The sequence below is a fragment of the Oryx dammah genome, unplaced genomic scaffold (genome assembly GCF_014754425.2).
Source record: "Oryx dammah isolate SB20612 unplaced genomic scaffold, SCBI_Odam_1.1 HiC_scaffold_22, whole genome shotgun sequence".
Classification (NCBI taxonomy): Eukaryota; Metazoa; Chordata; class Mammalia; order Artiodactyla; family Bovidae; genus Oryx; species Oryx dammah.
Window position 1 is genome coordinate 35,948,879 of NW_024070206.1, and position 21,204 is coordinate 35,970,082.

At 38.1% G+C, this 21,204-nt stretch overlaps 1 protein-coding gene across 1 annotated transcript in view; it reads left to right on the plus strand.

The window, feature by feature from the left end:
- Positions 1–20,796, plus strand: part of DSG4 (desmoglein 4) — a 40,023-nt gene extending 19,227 nt beyond the window's left edge. The window contains exons 9-16 of the mRNA XM_040264240.1: positions 4,303–4,574; positions 5,837–5,976; positions 8,574–8,801; positions 10,971–11,267; positions 12,596–12,738; positions 13,071–13,134; positions 14,730–14,938; positions 17,971–20,796. Of these exons, the coding sequence (XP_040120174.1) occupies positions 4,303–4,574; positions 5,837–5,976; positions 8,574–8,801; positions 10,971–11,267; positions 12,596–12,738; positions 13,071–13,134; positions 14,730–14,938; positions 17,971–18,738 (2,121 nt within the window). The 3' untranslated portion in view covers positions 18,739–20,796. The remainder of the gene's footprint in view (positions 1–4,302; positions 4,575–5,836; positions 5,977–8,573; positions 8,802–10,970; positions 11,268–12,595; positions 12,739–13,070; positions 13,135–14,729; positions 14,939–17,970) is intronic.
- Positions 20,797–21,204: the final 408 nt, after the last annotated feature.

Genomic DNA, 21,204 nt, shown 5'->3' on the forward strand with positions numbered 1-21,204 from the left:
CACAGAAATCATGCGGTGTATTAATTTATGAGGCAGTCATCAAAAACATGGAAAACATCTGTATGTGCTTTTTAAATTGCCATTCAAATCAATATACGACATTTCAAAATTCCTTAAGAGAACATAAGGACTCCAAGAATATGTGATGAACTTCCTGTTTTAGAAACATGGCTTTGGGCCAAAGATCAGCAAACTATGACTCTCAGGCCAAACCCAACCTGCCACTTTTTTGCAAATAAAGTTTTACTGGAACACAGCCACACACATTCATTCATATATTTCCTATGGCTGTTTCCACACTCCATTGGCTGAACTGAATGCTCAAGACAGAAACTGTATCTGACCTTCAAAGCCTAAAATATTTACTATCTGCCCTTAACCAAAAAATTCACCAGCTCTATTTATACACCAAGAAAAGCTTTGAGGTATATTTTTAAATAGCTGTAACATTATGAGCTCAACTCCAGAAAGATGAAAGAAAATAATTATTATATTGAACAAGTCTTGAAGTTAGGAACCTGATTTAAAGCGAATGCAGTCAAAATACAAATTAAGGAACAAACAGGAGCAACTGCCAAATGTGACACGGATAGAAAGAGAGAGATAGGAGGTTGCCTGTCACCACATCAAACCCTGAATATTTAGTCACATTTCTTTCCAGGGATCAGAATTTCTTCTACCTTGCATCTTAGTTAAAAATCAAGATCTAGACACGTCATAAAATTCTTACCTATCTTCTTACCACCTTTATCACTGTCTTCATATATTATCTTGCAATATATAACTTTTTTTTTGCTTTTAATCTGCCTCCTAAACTACTAAAATAAGAGCAAAACAAAAAATCTTTGAGCATAAACAACTTGACCTAAATATCTTTCCATCCCTTGCACCTGGTCCCATGTCCAGAAGATAGCAGCAGCTCACCGAACTTTGAGAGTAATGATGATGCCACTTACTGAAACTGCTGCTCTCACCAAAACAGGAGTCACTGAGCTTGAATGCAGAATTCATCATTTCTACAAAATTAGAAAAATGAAAAAGAAAACACGTTCATCACTCAGGCAGTGCACTATATATGACATACATAATGTCTTCTGTGAGAGCTAAAACTTTTTTAAAGATCTACTTACATTATTGCAAAAAAGAAAAAAAAACTACTGGAAATTTCAATTTCATGACAAATTGGTCAAGGTAGTACTAGACATGGTATAAACAAAGTATGTATATTTTTTCAGAATGATAACTTTGCAAATTTCTCACAAAGAGCAGAAAACAATATGCTTTAAAACATAAAAATAATGCAGAAGGGCTAATGAAATTTAAAATCTTAATATGTGTGCCCTGATGCTGGGGAAGGATTGAAGACAGGAGGAGAAGGGGACAACAGAGGATGAGATGGTTGAATGGCATCACCAACTCAATGGGCATGAGTTTGAGTAAGCTCCAGGAGTTGGTGATGGACAGGGAAGCCTGGCGTGCTGCAGTCCATGGGGTCACAAAGAGTCAGACACAACTGAGCAACTGAACTGAACTGAACTGAATATGTATGCTAGCACACAACCAAAAGAGCTATGTAGAGCATATATGTGTGATTTTCCAAGATCTGGCATTTGGAACGAGGTCACTAATGTCCTCTGGGACTCTCTCCATAGTCACTCAAGCTATCACTTAACCTTGTAGGAAGTGACCTCTAAGTCACAAGCTTTTGACTAAGATTTCTAGAATCCTTTTCTTAGTCTGAGGACATTATAAATAATTCAGTTCAATCCAAATTTGAGAAATGAAGGGTGCCAGGAATATAAATCAGACATAGTCCCAGTTCTCCAGGAACTATCCCACTTTATAGCCATCCCACTTATAAATCACTTATAAGGATTTTCTGAGCAGAAAATCCTAACAGATTCATTCTCATGGTTTTTCCTTTGTTCTAGAAACCTTGCTCCTTTCAGGGCTGTGGTATCCTTAATTTAGCAAATGTTTTTCTCCTTTTCCCCATCAGCTCTCAATATTGCCCATAATTAATTAACCCCATTTTTTGGGTATGGAATCCTGGCAGGCCTACCCTCCTTAGGATTGGCCCCTGTGGTGTAGCTAAACGAGAGAAAGACCTCTAAGAAAGTGAAAAATCTCTTTGTCAAAAATAAATTTGTTTGGTATTTATGAACACATAAGTATGGATAACAATATAAATAGATGGGGGAGTATGCACACATTCGCTTCAACATCAAGAAGAAAAGCAAAATACTATCCAATTGGAATTCTAACAAAGAAATACTGGTTGTGTATTTTTATAAAAACTATAATCAAGATTTACTACACACTTGCTGACCCTGTTCCTACATGGCACACTGGTAAAGACTCCACCTGCCACTACAAAAGAGGCAAGAGACGTGGGTTTGATCCCTGCATCAGGAAGATTCCCTGGAAGAAGAAATGGCTACCCGCTTCAGTATTCTTGTCTGGAAAATTCCATGGACAGAGGAGCCTGCTGAGCTATAGCCCATGGGGTCCCAAAGAGTCAGACACGACTGAGCACGCACGCACGCACTCTCTGGACACCAGTTATTGGGTTGTATTATGTGTATAAAGGCTCTATGCATATTATCTCAGTCATCACAACTAAGGGAAGAAAATATTATGATTCCTTTTTTTATAGAAAGTGAAACAAAACCAAAGAGGAAAACTAATTTGTCTAAGTTCACCTAGGCAGCAAATGACAAAGACAAGTTCCAACCAGATGTCTCTGATTCCAGACTCATACTTAACTGCCACCTCTGTGCCCTACAGTGTAATCCGGGGCCAGTAAACCAAGTTTTAGGAAAGAACTAGCATCTGAAGATTTTTCCGTCTGTTGATTTCTGTAAGATCTTTCCTGATTGTGTGTGCCCTGCTGGTCTCTTCCAGACACATCTGTACCAGAAAAATGTCAATTCCTGGGAATTTCAGTAATTGAAATCCCAAATCTCAAGGGTTTTAGCTGAATTTTAAGTGAGGCATGTTGAGCCAGCCCCAAACAAGAACCCCAGTAAATTCCTGTGAAGATTTCTATTTTATTACCTCCTGTGAAGAATTTAACCAAAATCTAGAAGAACATTCATGAGGTTACGGAATTTCCCTGAGAAGCAGAGATTTGTCTAAGATTCTTGCTGATGTTACTCATGTCTTAACTTCTGTTATTGGTAAATGTGTTGCAATTGATGTTTATCTTAGCTCCCAGGGCTACTAACAGCACCCAGGACTCCCTTTTCTACAACTGTTGTTTTACAAATGGAGAAAATGGATCTCTTCCAATTGAAAATTCATTTTTGAGCCCACAATTCATTTCAGCTTTGTGCTGAATCATTGTTGGTGACTTTTCATGTCACCACATCAGTCATTCTGGATCAAAAGATTCTATTCATCTTTTATCCAAAGAACCCATCTCAAAGGTGACTTTTCTCATTTGAATGTGCCCTATGAAGGAGTCTTCTTGTTCACCAGACTCAGCACAATTAAATTATAGTTGAGGGCTCTAATAGTCTATAATAGCTATAGACTATAATAGTCACAAATTCTCCTTTAGAAGTTGTTTGCATCATTTTTCAAAATTACAGGTTCAATTACATCATATATATTGGCTTCAAGGTTCTCTGATTATACTTCCAAGATATTCTCAGATAGGCATTCTACAAAAGAGACCTGGCTACTATTTATTCATTTAATAACTGTGAATTTTTTTATCTCATTCTAGTAAGTTTTACTTTTTATTTTTCATAAGCACCTCATTTGGAAAGAAGGGTCATCTTTCATTTTAGGGTTTTATGTAGGAAGTTCAAAACTCTGAAACTAGAGTCCAACTTAAAGTCACAGGCCTGAATGATCCATGTACCATGTACCTGATTATGCCAAAAGATAAAGGAAATAACATGTCTGATATATGTAAGTGAAAGTGAAAGTGTTAGTTGATCAATCTTTGTGACCCAATGAACTGTAGCCCACCAGGTCCTCTGTCCATGGAATTCTCCAGGCAAGAATACTGGAATGGGTTGCCATGCCCTTCTCCAGGGGATCTTCCCCACCCAGGGATCAAACCAGGGTCTCCTGCACGGCAGGCACATTCTTTACCATCTGAGATACCAGGGAAGGCCATGATATACTTAATGCGGTAACAAAGTTCGATCGGTTCAAGAGCAGAATTGCATAGCTCCTGGCCTTTATTTTAGTGTACTGCTTTTTAAATTTTGACTTCTAATTCTACCAAGAAAGTCTTTTTGCTGTTTCAGAGTTTTGTTGTTATTTTTTTTTAACTTTCTATCATTTCAGATGCTGGATTATGAACAAGTGCCTAATATTCATCTTAGCATTGGAGTTAAAAACCAAGCTGAGTTTCACCACTCGGTTGCCTCTCAATTCCGAATGCACTCAACCCCTGTGAGAATTCAGGTTGTTAATGTGAGAGAAGGACCCGCATTTCATCCAAATTCTATGACATTCAGTGTGCGAGAAGGACTAAAAGGAAATTCCTTAATGAATTTTGTGCTTGGCACATACACAGCTATAGATTTGGATACAGGAAATCCCGCAACAAATGTCAGGTACTGCAGATATTTTGCTTGTGTTAAAGAGATAAAGCTCAGCTCTTCCTATGTTAATTCACTAGAAGGTGCTATTTTTGAAGTTTTGCTTTGCTTTTCATCTTCGTTTTAGAAGATGATTGCGGTGCATTAACTTTATTTCAGAATTTTAATAGTGCTTTAGAGGCAGTAAGGGCTCCAACAGGTTAAAGGAGTAATTGTAAGATCAAAGAGCCACCTACAGATACTCTATGAGTCTCTCTGACCTTTTGTGCCTGGCTGTACTACCCTGGCCCCAGGATGATTAAGCTATATTATAAACAATAAGACATCATAAAAGATGAGTCACTTTTTTTCCTTAAAATCTGTGTTATCTAATGACTTTGGGGCTAATTTCAATCTCCTACTTGACCTAAAACAAAAAAAGTAAATAAAAAAAGAAGAGGCTAAAAAATAGATGTTTCAGAAATTTGATGAATCTTAAGAGAATCAGAGCTGAAAAAAATAGAAAGGTAGGTATTAGGGTCATTAGATACATAGATTATATATGAGTTAGATTATGTAAGATATCCTGGAAAATAACTATAGTGAAATATACAAGTATTCTCTTTATCTTTTCCTTCCAATATTTTTGGAATGAACAAAGTCTACTGACCTATAAATTACTTTTGACATAAAAATTTTTGATTACTTAATCAGCTAATAAATAGGTAGACAACAAAAATTGTGAAGTCTATCAGAGGAAAGAGTGTGCCAGATAAGTGTCTTGGACGTTTGAATTTACTCCTGGTACAGAGAACAGATGTTCTACCAATAAGGTAAAAAGCTTTGAATCCATTATATGTTTTAAAAAAAATCCACATACACAAGCAGACTAGATGATACCACAACCCCTAACAGGCCAACAACGAGGGACTCTGAAACCAATGTGTATAAAATCTAAGAAAAAAATACATCACATGTGAAAATGAATAAAGCACATTCTCACATTCTTTCAATAAACACTATTATGATTTTATAAACAGCCCTGAAATAATTTCATACATTCTATTAACAATTATATTAAGAGCTAGAAGAGTAAGAATTATGAGATTATAAAATTCTGTTGTAAATCTGTACATAAATATGTTCAATACTGGAATATTATTCTCTATACATTTTATAAACTGACTCAATTGTCACTATAAAGCATGTAAATACCATATATAAGATTAACACATTGTGCGGCTTAAAATGATTATCTTTTATATAAGCAAATGATGAATGTATTTATCTAAAAACAGGTATATCATAGGACATGATGCAGGCAGCTGGTTAAAAATAGATTCAAGGACTGGCGAGATACAATTTTCTAGGGAATTTGATAAGAAGTCAAAATATATTACCAATGGGATATACACAGCAGAGATCCTGGCTATAGATGGTAAGAAAATTTATTGTCAATTCTTAATAAAATTATTTATATTACATTCAATACAACTAACATTCTAATGTTAATACTAGATTGACTCAAATCCAACATACAGTTTATTGGTGTCTGTAAGACTTATAGAGAGTTCTAAATACCTTAGATCAAGGACTGAGTTCAGTATCCTTATAATCATAATTTACATTTAAGTCATAATTTATTTCACCTATTTACAAAAAAGAATTGTAGGTGATTTACAGTGTGAAGCATAAAAGTTAAAATATATAAATAAAATTCAGTTTCTGCTTTCGACCTCATCTCTTGAGAGAATTGATCAGCTTGTAGAGTATGTTAGAAATGTTTACTTAAATAAGTGCTACAAAGTGTGCTCAAAATTCACCCGCAGATAAGGTAGCATCCCGAAGTGTATGGTTATTTCAGAACCACTGAAACTGAGCTACAATAAGAGGCCTGTGTGAGTATTGTTGTCCAAAGAAAAACGTTGGAAGACCAAGAAAGCACAAGGTTATTACAAATATAAGATTCAAATTACATTCGTAAGTGCAGATGCACTGAAGTAACCTGTAATTGAGCAGTTCCTCACGTGGGAAAATCTATTAAGTGTTCCTCTTGGTGAGTAGCAACAGGAATTTGTTTAGCAACAGTTAATGATTCTCTAGAGCAAAGGCAACTACTGCTATTTCCTAGCAGTAACTAGGAAACCAGCCACTATGAAACGAAACAGCAGAAAAAGGTCAGTAACCAGGAAAGAAGGGAGAAGATAGATGTCTCAAGTACATACCTAATAGAAGATAGATATTGCAGCACTGCATTAAGTTTATTCCTGAGATTTACAGTAGCCAAACAAAGAGGAAGATAAACAGTCAGTATAGGATTGAAAGAGAAACCATGGTAATACCCAAACAATTACAGTCCATACATTCTAGTCTTCATCCTATGAGTGTCACTTTCAGCATCTACGTGAGTTATATAAATATTTATTATCAGTCTTATTTATCATCAGTATTCTGAAAATGAATTCTAGCCAGATTGATCACAGCCAATAGGTCATACAAGAAAATCCAATTCTAGTTCAAAAACTAGAGTAAAAAATTAGTCAAGTAAATAAAAAGAAAACTATATGAAAATGTACCCACAGAAACCTAAAAACGAGGACCATTGTTCATTCCCCTAAGCCGAGTATCTGCACTGGCACACGCCTTCCAGATAGTTGGAATAAGTTTGCTCAAGGATGCTCGGCCACTAGGTAAAGAAGCAGAGCTCTGCCTATAGCAGACACAACAAGGAGCAGATGCTGTCGACAGTGGCTTTAGCTGTGGTTTGCCACAGAAAGTGAAAGTCGCTCAGCCGTGTCTGACTCTTTATGACCCCATGGACTATACAGTCCATGGAATTCTCCTAGTCAGAACACTGGAGTGGGTAGCCTTTCCCTTCTCCAGGGGATCTTCCTAACCCAGGGATCGAACCCACATATCCCGCATTGCAGGTGGAGTCTTTACCAGCTGAGCCACCGGGGAAGCCCACAGCCCAAGGTCATAAGAAAGTTCCAGAAGATGAGAGAACAACACAGCACATAATCTAATCTGCAGGATAATCTAGTGTCTCTCTAATGAACCTAAATCTAGAATAGAAAGTCAACTCCCAAATCGGGTATAAAAACACACTGTACAAAACCATATACAGTATGAATAGGCTCCTGGTTTGTTATCAGTCGAGTAACTAAATGACTCTACCATTTAGGCATACAGAAGACATCTTTAAAAGACATTTATTAACTTCACAAAGAGTGACCTAGCAAAATATCTAGAGATGATAATGTTCTGACTTACAAATGAAAATAGTAAGATTCTCTGCAAGTAAAAAACAAAACAATTCTTTATTCAATATAAAGTATAAAAGTAGACTAAAAGCCCAGACTCCTATTTCTTGATCCTCTGTACCTTCTAATAATATACTAACCCAAAATTTATTTCAAATGGGTTAGGAAAAAAGCAAATATATTTATATTTGTTTTCAGAAGTACCATTTCAGAGAGAAACAGTGTCTATCTAATGGATGGATTTAAACAATGAAACAGAAAAATATATATATACTCAAACAATTATTTAACTTCAATTGCAGTTATTTCCACAAACACCGGACTCAAAAAGTACCCAGAATGAAAGGCTCTAAACTGGACTACAGGGGTCTCATTTGGGGAGATATGGTGGACTAGAAAGCAGTAAACCTCTGAGAAAGGACACTGAATTTTGCATTCTGAGATATGTAGCTGAATGAAACAGGGATGAAAAATATTTTAGGAAGAGTGATTAGAAGGCTCAAGTGTTTGGTTTAGGAAAGAACGAGTTCAAAGAACTAAAAAGAGGCCACTGTGCCCAGAAGGTGCTGAGCAAAGGCAAGAGTGGCTTCCGGAGATTTAAGCAGGCAGGATCCTATCACGCATCAGCAGGATCCTATCACGCACCAGGAGTCAAGTCATGCTATTCCTCTATGCTATGGCATCATCATGGGAGATGAGAAAGAATTTTCTCCCCAACACCATTTTCCCCAACACCATTTACCCCAACACCCTATATGTCTTGCTGTTTCAGATGGCTCTGTAAAAACAGCCACGGGAACCATATGTATCGAAGTTCCTGATGTCAACGATTACTGCCCAGTCATTGTTGCTGAGAGAGAAACCATCTGCATTGCCTCTCCCTCCATCCTTATCTCTGCTGCAGGCATTAACAGTCACTCTTATGGGTCTCCCTTTACCTTCTGTGTTGTTAATGAACCCCCAGGGACAGCGGACATTTGGGATATCAGATCAGTAAATGGTAAGTAGAATGCAAATTTGCTTATACTCTAAGGACAAAAGCAAAAACAATTACCAAATAATTAGTCAAGTCACATAATAATACTTTCCAACTCTATGTCCACCAAAAGTGTAAAGAGTCCATAATAGTATGCGTGTTTATGGTAACTGTTGCTACTTTAAAATAAAGGCCTCACATTGATAAAAACTGAGATATCATTTCAGGCATCTTAACAATTTACATACCTTGGGTTCTTTTTCCTGAGATGTTAGATGTATAATAGAAAATGAAATGTTTTGAGAGAATTTCATTCTGGACATGTGCATACTAAGTCACTTCAGTCGTGTCCAACGCTTTGCGACCCTATGGACTATAAAGACTGTAGCCCGCCAGGCTCCTCTTTCCATGGGATTCTCCAGGCAAGAATTCTAGAGAGGGTTGCTATTTCCTCCTCCAGGGGATCTTCCCAACCCAGGGATCAAACCTGCGTCTCTTACATCTCCTGCATTGGCCAGGGGGTTCTTTTACCACCTGGTAAATTGCCACTTGGGAAGCCCCCATTCTGGCCACAATAGCTCCCTCATCAGACATTCATTTGGAGAAACAGGAGAGACGTTGTGGGTAGGGTGGTAAGATGGCAATCAGAGTTCAAGGTAAGAGGAAAAATCCACCTTTCTGAGGCCACCAAGCTTTTCCGTTCATCCTAAAATGATGCCAGAAAAAAAAAAATGCCACCATTAAGGACTTGGAGGAAATTAGCTAACATGTTTTCACCATAAAACCTTTTAGCCCTTTCACACAAAACCACCTTAATATTTTTAAAAGCTAAGCAATTGCATTAAAATCAAGATAACTCTGAGTTCATTCTTCCCTACAAAATTCAATGTGTTATTCTTAAATAATTGCTAACTACTTTTTCCTCATTCATATCATAGATTTTATGAGGAAAAACAAGAAAAAATATTCAACATGAGATATTTCTATCACAGATTTGCCAGTAAAAAATACAGTCTTATTGGAAAGAATATTCTTAGGGTCCTATTTACATGCTGGTCTTGAAGAAAAGAAAAAATCCCACTTAACAGGTTGGGGCCATGCCTTATTTGACTCTTATTTTGAGCTCAGGTGCATTTTGGTAGACATAGCCAGGTTATTACATAGCTAACTGAAAGCAATAACCCATAATAATAATAATTAACAATAATAATAATTGTTAAGGATTCATCAATTACTATTCATGATTTAGGAGTAAATCATTTCTAAGGCCTCCTCAGGTTGATAAATTTCAACCTATGTTTTAAGCAATGGTTTCCATAAAAATCAACAGATAATCACAGCACAAAGAATTAGTAAAATAAAAGTTTGGGGAATAATTTTAAATGTTAAAACAGTGATTTTGAATAAGAGACGAACAACAGTCTTCATGAGGGTATTTGGAAGCTGTCATCCCAAATAGAAAACTTCTAATATTTCCTTTCAGCTCAATATTCTTCATTCATTGGACAAATATCCACTGAGTGCATAACATATGCCAAGTATTGTTGCTCTGGAAATAAGCATCATTAAGTGTTCATTTTTAAAAACTGACAATGTGTTCTGTGACTAAAGGAGCATGAAAAAAAGTCAGATCCTAAGTTAATCATGGGTATTAGGAAGAGTTACTCCCAAAAAAAATTTTTTAATTTTTCCTGTATATTCAAGTACAGTCACTTGACAATTTCTGTGTTGCTTTCAGGTATACAACAAAGTGATTCAGTTATACATACAAGTATACCCATTCTTTTCCAAATTCTTTTTCCATATGGATTTTTACAGAGTATTGAGTAGAGTTCCCTCTAATATACAGTAGAACCTTATTTTTTATCTATTTTACATATTGTGGTATCTGTCTGTTAATCCCCAGTACCTAATTTATCCCTCCCCCATTTCCCCTTTTGGTAATCAAAAGTTTGTTTTCTATGTTTGTGAGTCTATTTCTCTCTTGTGAATAAATTCATCTGTGTCATCTTTTTAGATTTCACATATAAGCTGTATCATATGATATTTTTCTTTCTCTGACTTCACTTAGTATTATAATCTCTAGGTCTGTTCATGTTGCTGCAATATGACTTCATTCTTTTTTATGACTGTGAAATATTCCATTGTATATATGTACCCCATCTTTAATTTATTTTCTCCCTTGCTTTTCAGCTACCTCTGCAATCCTGAAAGCTGAGCAGACTTTATATTCCGGATACTACGAAATCCCAGTCCTAGTAAAGGACAGTTTTAACAGAGCATGCGAATTGCCGCAGGTCATAGAGTTAAGGGCCTGTGACTGTGACGTCAACCACATGTGCTTGTCCTTGGGCACCACAGACGTCAGCACCGGGGATGGTAGCTCTGTTACCAGTGTGTCTGTCACTGACGACCACACTGAGGCTTCAAATGTTGGTATGGGATCAAGAGAGATTGGCATGATCACTACGGGCGTCTTACTGCTGCTTCGTAAGTACCGGATTAAATCCCTCTTTTCAGCAGTTCTTCAAAGTAAGATTGTAATCAGGTTCACTGGAATGGACATTTCTTTTTGGTACCTATGGCAATGTTTGTGGAAATCTGGAAATAAGCAATGGGACTGATATGGGCATGTTACTTGTTCAATAATGGTAAAGTAAGAATGAATAGTCACTGGAAGGACAAATGCTGAAGCTGAAACTCCAATACTCTGGCCACCGTGAAGAGCCAACTCATTGGAAAAGACCCTGATACTGGGAAAGACTGAGGGTAGGAGGAGAAGAGGGTGACAGAGGATGAGATGGTTGGATGGCATCACCCACTCAATGGACATGAGTTTGAGCAAACGCTGGGAGATAGAAAAGGACAGGGAAGCCTCGTGTGCTGCAATCCATGGGGTCCCAAAGAGTCGGACATGACTGAGCGACTGAACAACAACAACAACAAAAAAGTCCAGGGTTAGTGAGGGTCAAAAAGACGGGAAACATGCAAGTCGCTAAGTATAGGATTTTTGCTGTTGTTCAGTTGCTCAGTCGTGTCCGGTAACATAGCAGAGCATAAAGTAATCCCATCATGACAATTTCAGTAGAGTCCTTTAAGAGCAGAAAGGCAGAAGTAATTAAGTCTAAATAGGAAAGTTGGGAAGTCCTGATGGAGAAAGTGACTTCGAGCTGAAGATCTTCTTAGAAGGAACATGGTGTGTGGGGAAATCCAGAAAAGCAGTCTAGGACATAGGAAAAGCACAGACATAAACACACATGTATAAATGTGCACACATGTACATAGGGGACTAGGAAATATAAAACTGAATTTGAACCATGGATCTGCCAACAACCAGTTTGGAGTCTTAGATTAGCAGGAAGAAAGAACCTTATTTGCCTAATCTGTCATTAAAGTTTACTTGATCTTAAGTGATTAGTGGATTTGTATTGATAAACACAGATACGTATCCTCAATCCTTAATGTTACTCAACCAGTCATGTCCAACTCTTTGCAACCCCATGGACTGTAGCCTACCAGGCTCCTCTGTCCATGGGATTTCCCAGGCAAGAATACTGGCGTGGGTTGCCATTTCCTTCTCCTGGGGATCTTTCCAACCCAGGGATCGAATTTGGGTCTCCTATACTGCAGGCATATTCTTTACCATCTGAGCCACCAGGGAAGCCCCACTCAATCCTTCAGGGGAAATTAATGCATTACATTTGTATTTTTCCCTCTAGTTCTGAATATCATGCCACATTTTCCCAAAAGTGATGCATTTGATGACTTCCTAAATTGAGTAACATGTGTTAACTCTTCCTTTCCGCTTTCTTGGGCAGTGGCACCGCTCTTGCTGCTCCTGTGCTGCTGCTGCAAACGAAAACAGCCAGAAGGGCTGGGGACGAGTTTTGCTCCTGTGCCTGAGGGCGGAGAAGGTGTGGTGCAATCCTGGAGAATAGAAGGGGCCCATCCTGAGGACAGGGTGAGCGGATTCGTCAGGTTCCATAGAAGCTTGGTGTTTCAGTGGGATTCAACACGCCCCGATAATTATAAACTGCACAAAGTTGAACATACATCACTTTTGAAATGTTTAACTTAGGCACTTACCTGGTGCAGTGACTAAAACCCGGTGCTCCCAATGCAGGGGGTCCAGGTTCGATCCCTGGTCAGAGATCTAGATCCCGCATGACACAACTAAAGGTCTCATGTGCTACAGCTAAGACCAGTGCAGCCAAAATAAGTGATTAAATATATATTTCAAAATGTTTAACATAAAACATTTATTTAAAATCTTTTTTTTTTTTTTCTTTTCAGGATGTGTCCAACATATGTGTACCAATGACAGCCTCTAATACCCAGGACCGTATGGATTCCTCTGGTCAGTGGATGTCAAAATCTGTTTTCCATTTTTTTTTTTTTTTTTATTTTTTTTTTGTTTTCCTTTTTAAACTTTGCAAATTGTTCAGCCAGACAAATCTCATGTATAAGTACCTTACCAAAAATCAGCACCTCTGTCATTTTCCTTGGAGGAAAGTGTAAGTGGAGAGAAAGTTACATATTTTAAGTGGTGACTTTATTTTTCTGTCTTAAACTACTGGCAGTGAAGAACGATGTAGCAATTCAAAGGGCAAAGTCTAGAACCAGAATGCTTAAGTTTGGTTCCCAGCTCTGCCACTTACTAGTAATTAAGTCCTTGAGTAAGACACTTCACCTCTCTGGGCCTCAATTTCCTTCTTTGAAACTGAATTTATGATAGTACCTACTTCAAAGTAGGTTGTGAGGAGTAAATGATCATACATATATATACACATTATATATTATATGTATAGTCTACATATTATATATTATAGGTATAGTATGCATATTATATATTATATGTATAGTATGTATATTACATATTATATGTATGTGATATATAATATGGATCATATGTTACATATATCATATACGGATGTATGGATGATATATGTGCTATATGTATATATGTATATCACAAAATTTACATTAGAATAGTACCTTGCACAGTAAGTGCTACCATTATTTATAAAACAAGCAGTTCAAAAAAAAGAAAGAAAGAAAAAACGAAGCAGCAAATACGTTCTCCTAAGAATACCCTGAAGGGGACAACAGAGGATGAGTGGTTGGATGGCATCATGGACTCGATGGACATGAGTTTGCGCAAGCTCTGGGCGTTGGTGATGGACAGGAAAGCCTGGCGTGCTGCAGTCCATGGGGTTGCAAAGAGTTGGACACGACTGAGTGACTGAGCTGAAATGAGGAACTTTTCTTAAATTCATACATGCATTTGCCTCACCACTCTTATCCTCCCCTAATTTACCAAGCCCCAGAAACACCCTAACATACTGGAAAAATACCCAGCGTTGGGCAATAACTGAACAAGTAGAGAGGCTGCCCAGCTCTAGAGCGGGCTTGTGATTTCTCCGTGATGGTTTCTGAGTGTCCCAAGCCAGACTCTGGCTGCAAAGAGCCTAAGGTGACTGAACACTTCTATGGAAGCCCACTCCCCATCCAGCACCAGGGTGAATGAGGACCGTGAGTTGCAGTTTCTGCAAATGTGTGGCTGGCCTTGCTCTGGAGGGCTCACGAGTGAATGCAAGTCTTCTCAGCCAGGCCTGGGGAGCTTGCCAGAGGAAGCCAGAGAAGGAACTGGTACCAGCAAAACAGAGGCCCTGGTCATTTTGGCCTCTTCTGCACCTTCAAGTGTTTGGGATGGAGGTTCCCAAAAGTTGACAGAGCCACGCCTGATACCCGGCTCCCTTTGTACTGTTTATTTAGTTTTATTTTTATCAGCAAGCCTGAAGATTACAGATATAGTAGGAATTGCTCCTATATATACTAGTGTTCCAGAGCCTTCCCTTTGCTGGGGGGAAGGGGTGGTGGTGTTGCTGACAGTGTCTATGCGGGTAAACAATGCAGATGACTCCAGCACCGTTGAACCCCATCTCCTTTCAGAAATCTACACTAACACCTATGCAGGCGGAGGAACGGTTGAAGGGGGTGTCTCGGGAGTGGAACTCAACACTGGTCTGGGGGCGGCCGCTGGCCTGGCAGCAGGAGGAGCAGCGGGCACTGTGGGGAGGAGGAGCTCCGCGGTGGGCATCCAGCGGGACTATGGGGACACCGGCCTAAACCTGGCTTTCCTGGACAGCTATTTCTCTGAGGTAACTTCCCTGCACACAGCTCCACAAAATAGTCTTGGGACTGAATAATAATAATAACAATGGTGGTAGAGTCTTCTGAAATCTATTCGGGGACTCTTAACTCTACCCTAATCCTGAATAAAAAAATATTTCTCTGAGGTAATTCCCCTGCACACAGTTCCACAAAATAGTCTTGAGACCAAATAATAGTAATAACAATGGCAGTAGAGTCTTCTGAAACATATTCAGAGACTCTTAATTCTATCCCAATTCTGAATAAAAAAAAAAATATTTCTCTGAGGTAATTCCCCTGCACACAGTTCAACAATATTATCATTCACTCTTGAGACTGCACAATAATAACAATGGCAGTAGATTCTTTTCTGAGATATATTCAGTTACTTTTAGCTCTATCCCAATCTTGAATTAAAAATATTTCACTTTTCCTTAAAATACAAAAAGCCAACTTACTGAAACATGTCATATCCAATGAGCATAATACCTCTGATGACTGTGAAAAAGGCTAGTATCTCATCAGTTTCCATTTCCCTTCTGCTATTTTCCTGTATTCTGTTTCTTTCTGGTGTTCCCAGTGTTTCCCACAGCAAAGAGCAAAGCAAGAGAATCCCGATCAAGAAAAACTGTGTGTTCATGTCTGTTCTTCACGGTGTCCTTTCAGGCCTGCAGATACCTCCAACAGAAAGGAGAAAAAATAAATCAAAAGCCAGAATTAGGGAAGAAAGAGAGCAGAAACTGAGGAATAGGGCCTCACCAAGATTTGATGACAGATTAGGGCCTGGAACCCAGGTCTCCTCATCTCTACTCAGGGCCCCAGGCACTGTGTCCCTCACTAGGGGAGATGACCCATGCTCATCGTGGGTCTATGAGCATGCCAGGATGAAATACACAAGGCACTGGGATGACCTAACAAGGTAGCACAAAGGATAAACAGAGGATTTATTTAAATTATCTTGTGAATTCCTATTTAGTACTTTTATTTTTCTTATTTAGCAGTCCATTTTATCTCATATTCTAATTAGCCCGTTTTACTCCTTATGGTGGCAACAAGTGAGTTTCACCACTGCTCTTAACAAAAAATGCTAAAGATGTTGTTGTAAGTTGTATCTTAAAATTGGTGGTTACCAGTACCACTATAGACAGGGCATGAATAGTATCAGTAATTTAAATGAGTCATCCACACTACTCAAGTACATTTGGCAAATGGGCACAAATTATATACATGTCATAGAAGTGTCCTAGAAATTATATTCAAAGAATCATTCATAAAAGTCACACTAATATTTAAGGAACTTTGCCATTCCTGTCAAAATTGCACTGGGCTTTTTTTTTTTTTTCCCCCCATTTGGTTTCAACTGGTGTTTTATGAGACGGAGAAAATCAAAGTACATTCTTCTTTCTCTATGGGCAGTGAGGTCATGCCAAACATTTTAGCGTTTTTCTTACATTAAAACATGGCACTGAATTTCAAGTGGTGAGAACCGGCCTTTCCCTCTGCAAGGTAAAGCCTCTGCAGAGTAGTATCCATGCTTCTTTCCAGTCACTTTTTTTGCACCACCACCACCCAGCCCAGCAGCTAACTTGTGCTGCAGGCAAGAGAGGGCTGTTCTCTTTCTAGTCATGTAAAATATTTAACAGCAAAGTTTTAAGATGATACCAAACTCATGAGTAATTGATTTCAAGACCTAAAATCATTTACTTCTAAAGGTAGGATTTAGGGCCTTCCCTGGTGGTCCAGATGGACTTCCCTGGTGGTCCAGACGGTAAAGCGTCTGCCTACAATGAAGGAGACCCAGGTTCAATCCCTGGGTCAGGAAGATCTCCTGGGGAAGGAAATGGCAACCCACTCCATTATTCTTGCCTAGAAAATCCCATGGATGAAGGAGCCTGGTAGGCTACAGTCCAGGGGTTGAGACTTCACTTTCACTTTCACTTTCTGATGGTCCACTGGCTAAGACTCCACACTCCCAATGTGGGAGGTCCTGGGTTTGATCCCTGGTCAGGGAACTGAGAAGGAAATGGCAACCCACTCCAGTGTTCTTGCCTGGAGAATCCCAGGGATGGGGGAGCCACCAGGCTGCCGGTGGGCTGCCGTCTTTGGGGTCGCACAGAGTCGGACACAACTGAAGCAACTTAGCAGCAGCAGCAGCAGGGAATTATATCCAACATACCACAACTAAAGATCCTGTGTGCTGCAACTAAGAACTGGCACAGCCAAATAAATAAATAGAAATTTTTTTTAAGAAAAAGTAGGGATGTAGACACTGGTACAGACCACAGGGAAAGCAGCATGATGCAGTGGAGAAAAGATAGGTGGATTTGACGTTGTGTTGGACAACTAATTAAGTCTTGGGCATGACATTCACCTTCTCTGGGCCTGTGGTTACCTTATTTATAAAAGAAAGAAAGGGTCAGATTGTATCAGGGGATTTTGGATGGTGTTGGGCAGGCCCTGTGGGATTTCATGGAAACCACCAGGGCTATAGCAGTTGAGGCAAATAGGGAAGGGAAACACCAGGTCTCTGCACCCTCCCCACACCTTCAAACAAAGAAGTTCTCATTTCATGACTTCTACATGTTGAGGTCACGCCTAGGATTTCATTTAAAGGGTCTGTCATTTTTAAAAAATTTAAAAATCACAGTAGATAAGTCCCTCCTGATAACGTAATTCCAAAAACACCCCAGCTCTCTTCACCTAGGCCACATAAAATAAGCCTCTGAAACACAGAGCTATGTACACCTCTGTAGATGTTTTTATTCCAAGTTGATCAAATATCTCTCCTTAAATAAATAATGTTTTGCACATAACTAAATATGTTATTATTTTAGACCACCTCAGAAACAAAAGACTATGCACACTGATCTCCTTTCAGGGTTCCAATTATTTAGAAATATGGCAATCAATCAGGGTATCTCTCAGTTCATTCCATTAAATCATCTTAGATCAGATGTCTCTAAGACATTGTTGTTGTTCTTCTTTAATTATTTTCTAGAGAAAAGAAACTTCTAATTGTCTGTTTTTCTTCCAACTTTAGAAAGCATATGCTTATGCAGGCGAAGATGAAGGCCGCCCTGCAAACGATTGTTTGCTCATTTATGACCACGAAGGAGTAGGGTCTCCTGTGGGCTCCATTGGCTGTTGCAGTTGGATCGTGGATGATTTAGATGAAAGCTACATGGAAACTTTAGATCCAAAATTTAAGACTCTTGCTGAAATCTGCTTAGACACGGAAATTGACCCATTTCCTTCACAGCAGTCCTGTATCCCCATCAGCACTGACCTCCCTTTACTTGGACCGAACTACTTTGTTAATGAATCTTCAGGAATGACTCTCTCAGAGGCTGAGTTCAAAGAAGAAATGGCAATACCTGAACCCGTGATGCATGGGGATATTGTAGTGACCGAGACTTACACTACTGCTGATCCATGCGTGCAACCCACTACGATTGTCTTTGATCCTCCGCTTGCATCCAATGTTGTAGTAACGGAAACAGTAATGGCACCTGTCTATGAGGTTCAAGGGAACATTTGTGTCCCTGCTGAGTTAGCCAACACACACAATGTAATCTATGCTGAGAGAGTGGCGTCTAGTCCTGGTAGGCCTGACATGAGCAGTAGTAGCATGAGTGATGGTTGTAGGGGACCTGTGATGAGTGGTGGTATTTTGGTAGGACCAGAAATTCAAGTGACACAAATGGTGAGTCCAGACATTCGCATAAGCCAAACTATTGGTTCCACATCCCCAGCGACCTCTCGACACAGAGTAACACGGTACAGTAACATACATTACTCCCAACAGTAAGTGTTACATGGTCAATACTCTCTATGGAGACCATGCACCTTGTAATCACCAACATATCCATCAAAGATGCCCAGTGCACCATATTTAACATTTTAAGTCAACAAATGTTCAGAAATTCTAAATTCAGTAAGATTCTTTGATTATATCTTTTGGGGGGGGTAAATATGGCTAAGCACTTTAGATAAGCCTTAAATTTTTTTTTCTGATTTATTATGTGCCAAAAAAACTTAAAGAAAATGTGTTACATCCTTTGATACTGTCTAATAAATAGCACATAATTCATACAGTGAATATTAAGGACTTCAGGCCTGTAAAACTGGTCACATAAACCAAGATGCTCTTGTTCTTGAAGGTTGCATAGACAAGCTTTGTCTGCATTCAATAGCCATGTTAACTTCTAAATACATATTTCTATTTAAAACTTTTAAGTGGGAAAAATGAATTAAATGTACACTTTTGAAGTGAAATTGAAAAAGAAGATGGAGAATCTGTTAATAGAGATCTAAAGTCACTTGTCTCATCAAATGGTTTCTCAAGATATGCAATGATTAGGGCATGCTTCATATAATACAGGGAAAGAGTTCTTAGCTGAATGTGTCACTGAAAATGGTCCATCAAAAGGAATTATATACAAATATAGATATGCATATATTCATATCAATATGGATGAATTCTTATTGCACTTTATTGATTTATATCATCAACTGTAAATTAATTTAGACTAGCAGAAATATAATTATGACAACAGAAACAGTTTCCAGGAGAAGTATTGGAGATTTTACTCCTTAGAGAACGTTTTTTTCTCTGCTTTTGTTGATTATGTCAGAAAACCATATGAAATGTGGTTTAATCAGTTTCACTAACCTAAGTCATAGACTATTCTTTTGGCAACCAGATAGCCTCTAAAAGCACCTCTCTAATTATGCATACATTCAACAATATTTACTTGGAAGCTTCTCTGTGTTGAGTGCTGGTCTTGATTCTGAATGTTAGTTGAAGACAACTGGCAAGATTCCTGTCTTCAAAAAGCTTCTAATTCATTTCTAGACTTAAAACTCTGAGGATATGGCTTTGAGTTCCGACCAAAAATAATTAACAAAATATTCCATTACCAAGTTGTGTTTCTCTTTTTAATGCTACTAGTAATGTTGAATAAATAAAATGGAAACCCATGCACAGATGGCTTATTACTAGGCATCAAGCTGTCCTGAGAAAAAGAAATTCTAGAGAGGTAGTTTTATTTAATTCTGTAGAATATGTAAACTATATAGTAGTAAGTATAATGATGTGACTAGCAAAATAATATAAATGGAAAAAATTTTATTTTCAGGGCTTATTTTCTTCTGGAAGGAAATAACTGTAGTGCTTCTTGCTTAATATTTTTATAAGTAAAAGTGTTGAAGAATTTGGGGCCTCTCACAATCTCTTGTCCAGTTCTTTCATTTTATAGAAAAACTTTCTGTGATCTGTCCCACTATCAATATGCAAAGATTTAATGGTGCTTCAAAAAGAGAAATCCTACTTCTGGTGGATGCATTCCTCCATACTATCCATGGAAATGAGATCAGAACCATTTCATTTTTTCTCTCAACATTATCAGTGGAGAGGAAATTCTCCATCATTCTAGGAATCAATCATATGTGACTCAAGCCTCTGAAATTGGCATATGTTAAAAACATCATCTCAAACAAAATAAAAGGCAAAAAGCAAGATTTCTCCTGCTTAAGAGGGTACTGATAAAGATGACATAGCATTTGTGTTAACATTTGAAAATGAACCCAGGAGTCCAGGAAATGAGATTTAATAAACAAATACAATAGAAGTAGTTTGAATTATATCTCCTGCCCCATAGAGTGAATAAATGGGCTCTTTTAGAAAAGTCTTATCAGGTGAAGGGAAAAGAAGACATTGACAAGACAGAATTTATAAACTTATTTCAGAAAAGCATTCTTTTAAAATGTTCCCTCTTTTGGATTAGATACTTCTGATTGCAATATAGTACTGAATATAATAATGTTTTATATATGTCTTCAATAAAAAATATGTGATAAGAAAATATATCTTTTATTTTCTCTTTGGTGCATGCAGTATTCCATACACAAATACACATCTGGAAAACTGTTTCCCATTTTGTTACTAGGTGATTATCATCTTTATCATTATGTGCACAATATAGGAACATGAATCCACTTATAAACCGAAATTCAGAATAATGTATTTATCAGTGGTAGAATTTCTCAATAGCATCATTATTTTACAAGTAAATGGCTCATTATAAACCAACAAATCAATTGAATAAGCTCCAGAATTGTTCTAGACATTGTATAAATTATAAAACACCATCTCTTCCCACTGTATTTAAATTTAGCAAAATAGGGCTGGCTTCCCTGGTGGTACAGTAGCCAATGCAGGGTACATGGGTTCCACCTCTGGTCCAGGAAGATTCCCAAGCTGTGGAGGAACTAA